Source organism: Oncorhynchus keta, chromosome 2 (assembly GCF_023373465.1).
Source record: "Oncorhynchus keta strain PuntledgeMale-10-30-2019 chromosome 2, Oket_V2, whole genome shotgun sequence".
Lineage (NCBI taxonomy): Eukaryota > Metazoa > Chordata > Actinopteri > Salmoniformes > Salmonidae > Oncorhynchus > Oncorhynchus keta.
The window spans coordinates 51,088,517-51,101,627 of NC_068422.1; the positions used below are offsets into that span (position 1 = coordinate 51,088,517).

General features: G+C 40.4%; 1 protein-coding gene across 3 annotated transcripts in view; it reads left to right on the forward strand.

Moving 5' to 3' along the window:
- The window catches only part of LOC118402328 (palmitoyltransferase ZDHHC16A-like), a 213,449-nt gene that overhangs the window by 18,961 nt on the left and 181,377 nt on the right, over window positions 1-13,111 (forward strand). Inside the window, exons 7-11 of one of the 3 annotated variants that reach the window (XR_008078692.1) lie at window positions 64-150; window positions 419-504; window positions 961-1,084; window positions 1,161-1,231; window positions 1,388-2,247. Coding sequence is in view for 2 of the 3 variants with exons in the window: in XM_035800450.2 (XP_035656343.1) it covers window positions 64-150; window positions 419-504; window positions 961-1,084; window positions 1,161-1,231; window positions 1,388-1,490 (471 nt within the window). In the remaining variant the exon portion in view is untranslated. Of the gene's footprint in view, window positions 1-63; window positions 151-418; window positions 505-960; window positions 1,085-1,160; window positions 1,232-1,387; window positions 6,101-13,111 lie in introns of those variants that run through there. The other 2 variants (XM_035800450.2, XM_035800460.2) reach the window with 2 other exon arrangements.

Consider the following 13,111-nt stretch of genomic DNA (forward strand, 5'->3'; position numbering starts at 1 on the left):
AGTGTTTCTGTTTATCTCTAACTCTTGGTTGTCTTGGTGTGTGTTTTTGCATTGTCCCCATAGCGCTTCAAACACATGGACTTGGATAAATCAGGTGTCCCGGTGACAGGAATGGGGCAACTCATAGGAATCTTACCTCCTGGGCAGGTAGTACGTGTACACACACACACACACACACACACACTGCCCCTTCCACGTCATTCTGCTTCTCGTAGTTACTTTCTTGTTCTTAGTGGTGGTAGGTCAATGGATGACTTAGATTTAAAGGGTGATATTGTTCATACGATCTTTGATCTTATATTATACTTATTATTGCATACTCATGAAACCGGTTACTTAAGCACAACCTCTGGTCCCGATTAGGATATGTTTTACTGTTTAGGCGTTTGTATGACCTCTGTATGTTGTTGTCAATCAGAGCACCTACCAGACCCCTCCTCCTCCCTACACGTTCAGAGACAAGATGTTCCACAAGAGTATAATCTACATGTGGGTATTAACTAGGTGAGATCTGCTTCACAATATTACTGTTATTATTACTGTAATATGTAACTTTTTGGGTGACCTGACCATGTTCACATAGAAATGTTAGTTATAGATCTGTAATTGTCATTGAAAGGAAGTCTAAGAAGCAGTAGAAATGTTCTTTGTGAGCTATTTCTGTGCTTCCCATTCTTCCCGTATTGTTTTTTTCTTTTACTTTTGGTTTTGTACACCAGTTTCAAACAGCTGAAAATACAATATTTTCTGTTATAAAATATATTTCAGTGGTTTAGATGGTACAAATATTCTTTACACAATACCTGCTTGTTTTGCCACATTAACTGAAATTAGGTGAAAATAATCATTTTTGCAACCAAAGTACATTATTTTCCCGTAATGATAGAACTTCAGCCTCACCGTACCGTGTGTGTTGTCATTGGTTGTTTTCCCCCAAAAAACTGTGATTGGTCATTTTAGCACGGTGGCCGTAGCTCTGGGGGGGCTGACTATCTGGCACGCAGTGCTGATATCCCGAGGAGAGACCAGCATAGAGAGACACATCAACAGCAAGGAGGCCGAACGCATGGCCAAACATGGCAAGGTGAGCACACACACGCCACTTGTCTTAAAGTTGGCGGACACAAGCTATTTAAACTGTATTCTCCTCTTTCTCCCAGGTGTACAAGAACCCCTTTAACTATGGCAGACTAAACAATTGGAAAGTCTTCTTTGGTGTGGAGAAGAGAAGGTTAGTTACATGCTTGTCACCAAGCAGTGTGAAGATCTGTTGCTCTGTGCAGATATTTAACACACACATTATGTGACTGTTGTGGTCAGAAATAAAACACTATTCATAAATATTATTATTTCGTTGAGGTAACCTCTGCCTCTCTTCTCTCTCCAGTCATTGGCTGACGCGAGTCCTCCTGCCCTCTGGACATGCCCCCTATGGGAACGGCCTGACCTGGGACATCTGTCCAATCAGAAAAGACATGATTCCCGTCTGAGCCAAATACAAAATAACTGACTTGAGACATCTACCCAATGAAGAAATACCTGATGGCTGTCTGACCCCTGACCACACAGACTCTGTCGCCCCTGTTCCCTACAGGTGCTGAAGACCGATGACCAGGTTATATAGATGAGAAGTGGAGTTCTGAGCTGGAGAGTGAGAACTACAGGGATGGCCAGCAGGGAAGAGATGGGGAATGTTTGCAGCGCCCAAGTGAAACAAACCTGGTCATTTCCATGTAAAAGGACCCATGAGCACCAACATGTGAAGTTCATAGGAGCATGTCAAATTGGGTGTCAATATTTTTGAGAAATTAATGCATATATACAGTTGAAGTCAGAAGTTTACATACACTTAGACTGGAGTCACTTAAACTTGTTTTTCAACCACTCCACAAGTTTCTTGTTAACAAACTATAGTTTTGGCAAGTCGGTTAGGACATCTACTTTGTGCATGACACAGGTAACTATCACAATTCCAGTGGGTCAGAAGTTTACATACACTAAGTTGACTGTGCCTTTAAACAGCTTGGAAAATTCCAGAAAATGTCATGGCTTTAGAAGCTTCTGATGGGCTAATATACAACATTTCAGTCATTTGGAGGTGTACCTGTGGATTTATTTCAAGGACTACCTTCAAACTCAGTGCCTCTTTGCTTGACATCATGGTGAAATCAGCCAAGACCTCATAAAAAAATTGTAGACCTCCACAAGTCTGGTTCATCCTTGGGAGCAATTTCCAAACGCCTGAAGGTACCACGTTCATCTGTACAAACAATAGTATGCAAGTATAAACACCATGGTACCACGCAGCCGTCATGCATCTCAGGAAGGAGACTCATTCCGTGTCCTAGAGGTGAACGTATTTTGGTGCGAAATGTGCAAATCAATCCCAGAACAACAGCAAAGGACCTTGTGAAGATGCTGGAGGAAACGGGTACAAAAGTATCTATATCCACAGTAAAACGAGACCTATATCGACATAACCTGAAAGGCCGCTCGGCAAGGAAGAAGCCACTGCTCCAAAACCACCATAAAGCCAGACTACGGTTTGCAACTGCACATGGGGACAAAGATCGTACTGATGAATCAAAAATAGAACTGTTTGGCTATAATGACCATCGTTATGCTTGGAGGAAAAAGGGGGAGTCTTGCAAGCCGAAGAACACCACCCCAACCGTGAAGCACGGGGGTGGCAGCATCATGTTGTGGGGGTGCTTTCCTGCAGGAGGGACTGGTGCACTTCACAAAATAGATAGCATCATGAGGAAGGAGAATGATGTGGATATATTGAAGCATCATCTCAAGACATCAGTCTGGAAGTTAAAGCTTGGTCGCAAATGGGTCTTTCAAATGGACGATGACCCCAAGCATACATCCAAAGTTGTGGCAAAATGGCTTAAGGACAGACAACAAAGTCAAGGTATTGGAGTGGCCATTACAAAGCCCTGACCTCAATCGCATAGAAAAGTTGTGAGCAGAACTGAAAAAGTCCGTTACACCAGCTCTGTCAGGAGGAAAGGCCAAAATTCACCTTGTTTAACTTGTTGTGGGAAGCTTGTGGAAGGCTACCTGAAATGTTTGACCCAAGTTAAACAATATAAATGCAATGCTACCAAATACTAATTGAGTGTATGTGAGCTTCTGACCAACTGGAATTGTGATGAAATAAATAAAAGCTGAAATAAATCATTCTCTACTATTATTCTAACATTTCACATTCTTAAATTAAAGTGGTGATCCTAATTGACTTAAGACAGGGACTTTTTTACTAGGATTAAATGTCAGGAATTGTGAAAAACAGAGTTGAAATATATTTGGCTACGGTGTATTTAAACTTCCGACTTCAACTGTAAATGTTTAAATGATTTTACATCCTAAAAATGTGGAATAGGCAAACGCTTTGATTTTTTGTCAAACAGATGGAAAAGGAGTCTTGGAAGACATCTACCAGAAAAAGTCTTAAAATGTATTCGAAATATATCAAAAGACAATACTATTGAAGTAAAGACCCCTGCCAACTAATGGCAACACATTTTAGCTGAACTTTTTCTGCCTTCTGTAAGTTTTAAGAAACATTGCCTTTTGCCTTGAAATTCCTTTACCAAAAACCCACATATCTTTAAGATATTTAAAACATTTCTCATTTACTTGTTACTCCTTCCAGAAGTAACAAGTAAAAGTAGAACTATCAATTAGTGATATTGTTTTTACTTAATGAATTAAGGTATTAAAACTTTTAATTCTGTTACCAAATTGCAATTGAATTGGCTACAATGGGAAATCATAGTATTCACATACCACAGTTGTGTCACCTGCTACTGTCCTCCCTTCCACTGGCATACTTTTATGTTCAGCTTATAACTGTTTTGTTTTGGTCTTAGACAGAAATGAATTGTAACCTCTTAACAGCTTTTACAGACACCTACCCATGAGTCCTCTCTTTCCATTTACTGAAACCAGCCTCCTCCTCTACTGAGCATCGGACGTCCCATGGACGTAAAAAGTAGTTAAAATTTGGTTCAATCTGCCCTGGCCTTGATTTCATTGCCCACAGATGTTTTTTGGTCCGGACCAGCCTTGGTTTCAACATCCACAAACGTCTGGACCGGCCTTCATTTGACCCAAACATAGTGTTTCACAAGTTTGAACAGTACACTACAGTAGAGTATCGTTCAGTACATTACAGCACCGTAGGTGAAGTACAGTAAAGTATACAGCACCAGTCAACGGTTTGGACACACCTACTCTTTCCAGGGTCAACATTGTAAAATAATAGTGAAGACATCAAAACTATGAAATAACACATGGAATCATGTAGTAGCCAGTTGTTAAACAAATGTAAATATATTATATTTGAGATTCTTTAAAGTAGCCACCCTTTGCTTTGACAGCTTTGCACACTCTTGGCATTCTCTCAACCAGCTTCACAAGGTAAATGTTTCACAGAGTTCAAGTAACAGACACTTCTAACATCAACTGTTCAGAGTAGACTGCATGAATCAGACATTCATGGTCGGACCACTACTTAAGGACAGTAATGAGATGGTCGGACCACTACTAAAGGACAGTAATGAGAAGAGACTTTCTTGGGCCAAGAAACACGAGCAATGGACATTAGACCAGTGGATATCTGTCCTTTGGCCTGATGAATCCAAATGTGTGATTTTCTTTTTTCAGTGATATGCCATCCCATCTGGTTTTGACTTTGTGGGACTATCATTTGTTTTTCAACAGGACAATGACCCAAAACACACCTCCAGGCTGTGTAAGGTTTATTTGACCAAGGAGAGTGATTGAGTGCTGCATCAGATGACCTGGCTTCCACAATCACACGACCGCAACCCAATTGATATGGTTTGGGATGAGTTGGACCACAGAGTGAAGGAAAAGCATCCAACAAGTGCTCAGCATATGTGGGAACTCAAGAGAGGAAAAGCAGAGTGCCAAGAGTGTGCAATGCTGTCATCAAGGCAAAGGGTTGCTACTTTGAGGAATCGAAAATATTACATGATTCCATAGGTGTTATTTCATAGTTCTGATGTCTTCATTATTATAATAAAAATTAAAGAAAACCCCTTGAATGAGTAGGTGTGTCCATATTCTTTCACTGGTACTGTAGTTCAGTACAGTGAAGAAAAGTAGAGTTCAAAACAATACACAGTAGAGCACACAAGTTGAGTACACAAATGACTGTACTGAACTACACTACCGTTCAAAGGTTTGGGGTCATGTAGAAATGGTCCATTAAAATAACATAAAATTCATCCGAAATACAGTGTAGACATTGTTAATGTTGTATATTACTATTGTAGCTGGAAACAGCTGATTTTTAATGGATATCTGCATAGGTGTACAGAGGCCCATTATCAGCAACAATTCTCCTGTGTTTCAATGGCACGTTGTGTTAGCTAATCCAAGTTTATACTTTTTAAAGGCTAATTGATCATTAGAAAACCCTTTTGCAATTATGTTAGCACAGCTGACAACTGTTGTGCTGATTATAGAAGCAATAAAAATAGTCTTGTTTGGTGGCATAGCTAATTAAAATAATAGCCAAGTATGCAAAGAATGATATTGCATATTTCTACCTTTTGGTCTAACTATTTAGGATACATCACCATGAACAGAATTACATCCATAATTTTGCATTTCTGTGTAGTACAGATCAGGGACCCATGATAAAATTCTGTTACCAGGTGTAAATCCACTTCACTTATTGTAATTCCAAACTCAAGCTGTTATCATAACTGGCACCACATTCTTTCTGAAGACATTGAATCTAGATATTTAAACGTTTTTGAAAATGTGGTCATGTAAAAAACTGAGGGAGATTTTAATGAAATTATGTTACCTAAATTTGCACCTGCACAGTTCTTCCAGTGAATGTGTTTTTGTAAAATATTCAAGTGTAAATTGTTGAAAGTTGTCCTTGTGCATAGATGTGTATGGTTTGTTAAACTTTGGAATCAATGGTTTTTGTTTGGCATAGATTTGAAGTGTAAAATCTGACTCAGCGCAATTCAGTTTACCGTGGAATTGCCCCCCTACAAAATGTTTAGAACCTGGTCCTCTTTAAAAAAAAATAAAGGGGAGCAGCACACTCTAGGAGCTCGGATGCAAAAAATATTTATGTCCAACGTTTCGACAGACAAGCTGACTTCATCTGGGTATAATGACAAACACTGCGGGATGACTCATTTATATAGTGTCAAAAGACACACGTGTCTGTAATCATGGCCGGGTTTAGCCTGATATCATTGGTTAATTCTCATATATTAAAATAGCATAAAAAAGACAAATGGGTAGCATACAATAGCAACATCACAAGAATGGATTCAGATCAAAGTCTATGTTGAGACCGAAGGGAGCAATGGTCTTTAAATTAAAGATCCAAGCAGCCTTTCGTTTGAACAATAAATTGTCGAGGTCACCCCCTCCTATGAGGGTGACATGTTCAATGCCAATATAACGTAGAGTCAAAATCGAGTGGTTTTCTTCCAAAAAGTGGGCCGCAACTGGTGCTACGATGCTCCGAGATACGTACTTTTAATTCGCGCTTTGTTTTACCCACAACATTTTTTTCCCACAAGGACAAGTTATAAGATAAATAACTGCTCTAGTGGAGCACGTGATAACATCTTTGATTGGGATCTATTTCCCTGTTTGAGGGTGTTTTAATGATCTACATTTATAAGTGCCATTGCATTGAGCACAGCCATTACACGTAGTTTCCACCCTGTAGTGGCGCAAATACACGTTGTGCAGGGATATTTTGGGGTGGTAAAATCAAGAGTTTACCAGTTGATCTCTGAGGTTTCTGCTCCGTGAGAATACGACCAAGGGAAGGTCTGAAAACACATTACCGATACTATCATCGGATCTTAGAATGTGCCAATGTTTGTGAACGATTCCCTTAATTTGTTCAGAGCACTTTGAATAGCGGGTAGTTAGAACGCAAGAATGCTTAATTTTACGATTTTTACCTTGAAAAAGGTCATGTCTCGTTTTGAATTTTCTCAATGGCAATATTAATCTGACCATTTTTGTACCCCCTCTCCTTGAATTTTCTTTGCGTCTCAGTCATATTTCTGTCGTTTTTTTTACAAATTCTTTTGATTCGACAGAATTGGCTGTAGGGCAAACTGTTTTTCAAGGGAAGTGGGTGACAACTATCAGCCCTCAACAAACTGTTACGATCAGTGTATAGAACATTATCTTCACACACGATCAGAAGATCAAGAAAACAAATTTGAGGTGTATCAGATTGCATAGTAAATCACAGATGCGCAGAACAGGAGTTAAGAAAAGCAATGGAACGCCTGGAGCTGTTTCGCATCACCCCTCCACAGAACAAAAATATCATCAATCTACCGTTTCCATATAATGATATTAGGCAAGAAAACATTTGTTTCTCCACGTAACCCACATACAAATTAGCATAGTTATGAGCCAAGGGGGATCCCATAGCAGTACCCTTCGTCTGAATAAAGAAATAATTTAGGACCATGAAGTGTGTGAGTACTATTTCAGCCAATGTTATAATGCATGCACTGGAAGGAGGTTCATTATGGTCACGTTGCAGAAGAAAATGTTCCATAGCTTCAATACTGCCCTCTTGTGGAATATTTGTGTATAATATATAAAATATATTATAATAATATATGCCATTTAGCTGACGCTTTTATCCAAAGCGACTTACAGTCATGTGTGCATACATTCTACGATATATGTATAATGACTCGACATCAAAAGTAACTAACAAAGTATTATCTGGGAAAGGAACAAGAGATTCAATAATAGAGATCATACTGCTGGTGTCCTTTATAACGGAGGGGAACTGTTCTGCGAGTGGTGTAATTAAAAAAGGCAACAAAAGTCAAGAGGGGCCGTTACTGCATCAATGCCCACTACAATAGGGCGCCTTGGAGGTTTTGTAACATTGTGTAATTTTGGCAAAGTATAAAAAGTGGCAATTTTAGGGTGTTGAATAGCCAAAGTCATGTTTGGTTATCTGACCAGAACTTAAATACTCATTTAGGACAGTCAAGATCGTGTTCTGAAATTGGGCAGTGGGGTCACTTCTGAGTTTCTTGTAAAAGGTGTTGTCAAACTGTTGTCTATGACACTCATTTACATAAACTGGCCTATCCATGAGTACAACCGATCCACCCTTATCAACATGGCGGGTAAGGACTGACGTATCGGATTGTAAATCAAGCAAAGCTTGTTTTTCATCCTTAGGTAAATTATGGAAAGATATGTACTTCTGTTTGAGATTAACAACATATTTTTGAACAAGTTTGCAATATGTCTCGAGTGATTGCGTTTGGCTGGAGGTACAAAATAACTCTTACTTCTAAAAGGAGTTGGAGTATGTGAGCAACCTACATGTTCAATAGAAATATCACGAGTAGGGAAGCTAAACTATTTCCTTAAACGGATGTTTCTAAAAAATCTTAAACATGTCTACCTTAACATCAAAATCGTTGCACTGAGTTGTAGGCACAAAAGATAACCCTTTATTAAGCAAGGAGATATGGACAGGGCGCAATATCTTGCTTGATAAATTAAAAACACTCAGTCCCGTGGGTTCTGGGACCGTGTGAACGGTCCCCTTCTTCTTACCCCATCGGGTGCGGCATCTCGTCGGTCTCTTCAATCGTGTTATCCATTTCAATAAAATCATTTTTCAACTGGTCAACAATTAATGTAATTAAATCAATAGAGCATTTGTTCAGGATGGCACACCAGCGCTCACATAAATCATCTGTGCGTTGTCCCAATGATGGTTCTTTTTGCCACCTGAGCCCCCGTGGAATAATGCCTTGACGCACATAATCACTAAGAGTGACTATATGTAGATGCATTCTCATCTGGCGTTTAGATAAATTGAACAGTTCTTTCGAGAGGTCAGAATTACCCCCGCTCACTTTAGCTATATTCAAAGTAATCTTGTTTTGTCTTTAACCAGTGTCAGGAAAATAATTATAATTCGGCATCTTTGTATAGCTTTTTGTCGGTAGGGTGACAGAATGGAGTGTTCTGGTTGGGGTGTAGAGTTTGAGCATAGCCTGAAGGTAGGGAGGGGCAGTTCGTCTTGCTGCTCCGTAGACAAGTATCATGGTCTTGTAGTGGATGCGAGCTTAGACTGGAAGCCAGTGGAGTGTGTGGAGAAGCATGGTGACATGGGAGAACTTAGGAAGGTTGAACACCAGGCGGCCTTCAGTATTTTGTATAAATTGCAGGGATTTGATGGCACAAGCAGGGAGCCCAGCCAACAGCGAGTTGTAGTAGTCCAAAAAGGAGATGACAAGTGCCTGGATTAGGACCTTCGCCGTTTCCTGTGTGAGGTAGAGTCGTACTCTACAGATGTTGTAGAGTATTAACCTGCAGAAGCGAGTCACTGCTTTGATGTTTGCTGAGAACGACAGGGTGTTGTCCAGGGTCACGCCAAGACACTCCGTCTTCTTGAGGTTGAGCTTGAGGTGGTGGGCCAAGTTGAGATTTCTGCGAGGCACACAGAGATGCGTGTTTTCACCCGGGTGTCAGAAGGGGTGAGAGGAGAAAAGTAGTTGTGTCATCCGCATAGCAATGATAGGAGAGACCATGTGAGGATATGATGGAGTCGAGTGACTTAGTGTATAGATTGAAGAGGAGAGGGCCTACAACCAAGCCCTGAGGGACACCAGTATGTGAGTATGTCGTGCAGACACAGATCCTCTCCACGTCACCTGGTAGGAGCAGCCTGCCAGGTAGGATGCAATCCAAGAGTGTAGAGCCTGAGACTGGGACGGAGATTTGTCTTCCAACAAGACAATGATCCAAAACATAAAGCAAAATCTACAATGGAATGGTTCAAAAATAAACAAACAACAAGTCCAGACCTGAATCCAATCGAGAATCTGTGGAAAGAACTGAAAACTGCTGTTCACAAATGCTCTCCATCCAACCTCACTGAGCTCGAGCTGTTTTGCAAGGAGGAATGGGAAAAATGTTCAGTCTCTCGATGTGCAAAACTGATAGTGATATACCCCAAGCGACTTACAGCTGTAATCGCAGCAAAAGGTGGCGCTACAAAGTATTAACTTAAGGGGGCTGAATAATTTTGCACGCCAAATTTTTCAGTTTTTGATTTGTTAAAAAAGTTTGAAATATCCAATAAATGTCGTTCCACTTCATGATTGTGTCCCACTTGTTGTTGATTCTTCATACAAAAAATACAGTTTTATATCTTTATGTTTGAAGCCTGAAATGTGGCAAAAGGTCGCAAAGTTCAAGGGGGCTGAATACTTTCGCAAGGCACTGTAGTAGGCGAACAGCCTCTGGTAAAGAAGAGGTCAAGCATATTGCCTGCCTTGTGAGTGGGAGGGGACTGGGAAAGGGTGAGGTCAAAAGAGGCAAGGAGGGGAAAGAGAGTTGGAAAGAAACAAATCGAATGCAGAGGTTGGGAGGTTGAAGTTGCTAAGTACGAAGAGAAGTGAGCCATCGTCAGGAAATGAACTTATCAAAGCGTCAAGCTCATTGATGAACTCTCCAAGGGCCCCTGGTGGGCGATAGATGACAACAATGTTAAGCTTGAGTGGACAAGTGACAGTGACAGCATTTAATTCATATGAGGAAATGGACAAGTGAGAGAATGAGAAAATAGATGTGATTTAACTTTTTAATTGAGTGATTTATCAACATGTACACACAATGTCTGTGGGACTTAAAATGCACTCTATTTGTGGTATTACCCATGTACACTGTAGGAGGAGATGGAGTCTTTGATGTCCCACAAACTATTACGAACACCAAGGGCCTGTAATTGGACCCTATTTCCTGTATAATGCACTAACTTTGGCTGGAACCTTTTTTAACATAACCTTTTTGGCATAAGGCCAAATGTAATCTGATTCTAATCATCCATATCAGACTGCCAACATGGTAGAGAAGCTGTGCTTCCACAATATCTGAATGTCTATCTGTATTTCTGATCTTTAAATTAAATGTTTTTTTACCCTGTTTTCTTTACATCATTAAAGAGGTTTGTTTTTTCTTCTCTGGCCTTTTCTCAAAAGTCCATTCACTCCTCTGTCCTCTTCTTGCATGATAACTGATCAATGCAAGGGTGAAGCTTGAGGAGTTAGGGGTAAAGCTTGACTAGTTCAGGGTTGATATCAAATAATACTGTATTTTATGTCATATGCACCAAATAAAACTGTTGTAGACTTTACTGTGAAATGCTTGCTTAAGAGCCCTTCCCAATGATGCAGTTTAAAAATAACAATACAAATAAAATATTAACACGAAGAAAAACATTTAATAGACAATGGAGCTATATACAGAGAGTACCAGTAGCAGATCAATGTGCAGAGTTACAAGGTATTTGCGGTAGATATGTACATGAAGGCAGGGTAAAGTGACTAGCCATCAGGATAGAACATGTAAATGAGTAAAATAAAGAACATAGTAGCAGCAGCAAATGATAAGTATAAAAGTGTGTGTGCGTGTGTGTCATATGTATATGTGTTTGTGTTGTGTCGGTATGTGGGTGTGCGTATGTAGTGTATGTGTGTGAGTGAGTGTATACAGTGCATTCGGAAAGTATTCAGAACTTTTTACACATTTTGTTACAATACAGCCTTGTTTTCTAAAATGTATTAATTTTGTCATCAATCTACACACAATACCCCATAATGACAAAGTGAAAACAGTTTTGTCATTTTAGCAAATGTATTAAACATAAAAAACAGAAACCTTATTTACATAAGTATTAAAAATCAGGAAATATATGGTCTGAACAATTTTCTATTTGATGTAGGGTTCTTAATTAACTATATTTACATACATGCATGTATACCATTTTATGGCCGGCTGTTTTAAGAGAAATGTTTGATTTAGCTATAAATTATATGTCTTGCTGCTGCTGTTTATACTGCGCATGCGTTTCCGATTAATTTTGTCCTCGGGACAGTGAACGCGGAGTGAAAGGCGATTAAATCTATAAACAAGCTGCAGATTGATTGCATGGATGAATCCACATGTTTACCTTATCAGACACGGCGCAGGGCGTTTTCAATCTATTGCAAGTACATCAACTCTAGTTTTTATACCGCGGCCTTTTTTATTCGAACGAAAAGATAATCTAGTTTTGGGACGCAGGGGTCAGAGCAGGCACGGTCTTGGGCCTGTGTGAAGCTAGCCACAATAAGGATTAGCCATGCTAGTGGAATGTGCGGTTCGCCTTCAAAATAAAAGTTGCCTCGTTGAAAGTGATTCAAACGGATACAACAAATAGTGGAACCATTCCATATTTTGACCAGATAACGCTTAACAAATCAAATCAAATCAAATGTATTTATATAGCCCTTCGTACATCAGCTGATATCTCAAAGTGCTGTACAGAAACCCAGCCTAAAACCCCAAACAGCAAACAATGCAGGTGTAAAAGCACGGTGGCTAGGAAAAACTCCCTAGAAAGGCCAAAACCTAGGAAGAAACCTAGAGAGGAACCGGGCTATGTGGGGTGGCCAGTCCTCTTCTGGCTGTGCCGGGTAGAGATTATAACAGAACATGACCAAGATGTTTAAATGTTCATAAATGACCAGCATGGTCGAATAATAATAAGGCAGAACAGTTGAAACTGGAGCAGCAGCACAGTCAGGTGGACTGGGGACAGCAAGGAGCCATCATGTCAGGTAGTCCTGGGGCACGGTCCTAGGGCTCAGGTCCTCCGAGAGAGAGAAAGAAAGAGAGAATTAGAGAGAGCATATGTGGGGTGGCCAGTCCTCTTCTGGCTGTGCCGGGTGGAGATTATAACAGAACGTGGCCAAGATGTTCAAATGTTCATAAATGACCAGCATGGTTGAATAATAGTAAGGCAGAACAGTTGAAACTGGAGCAGCAGCATGGCCAGGTGGACTGGGGACAGCAAGGAGTCATCATGTCAGGTAGTCCTGGGGCATGGTCCTAGGGCCCAGGCCAGTTGAAACTGGAGCAGCAGCATGGCCAGGTGGACTGGGGACAGCAAGGAGTCATCATGTCAGGTAGTCCTGGGGCATGGTCCTAGGGCTCAGGTCCTCCGAGAGAGAGAAAGAAAGAGAGGAGAGAATTAGAGAACGCACACTTAGAT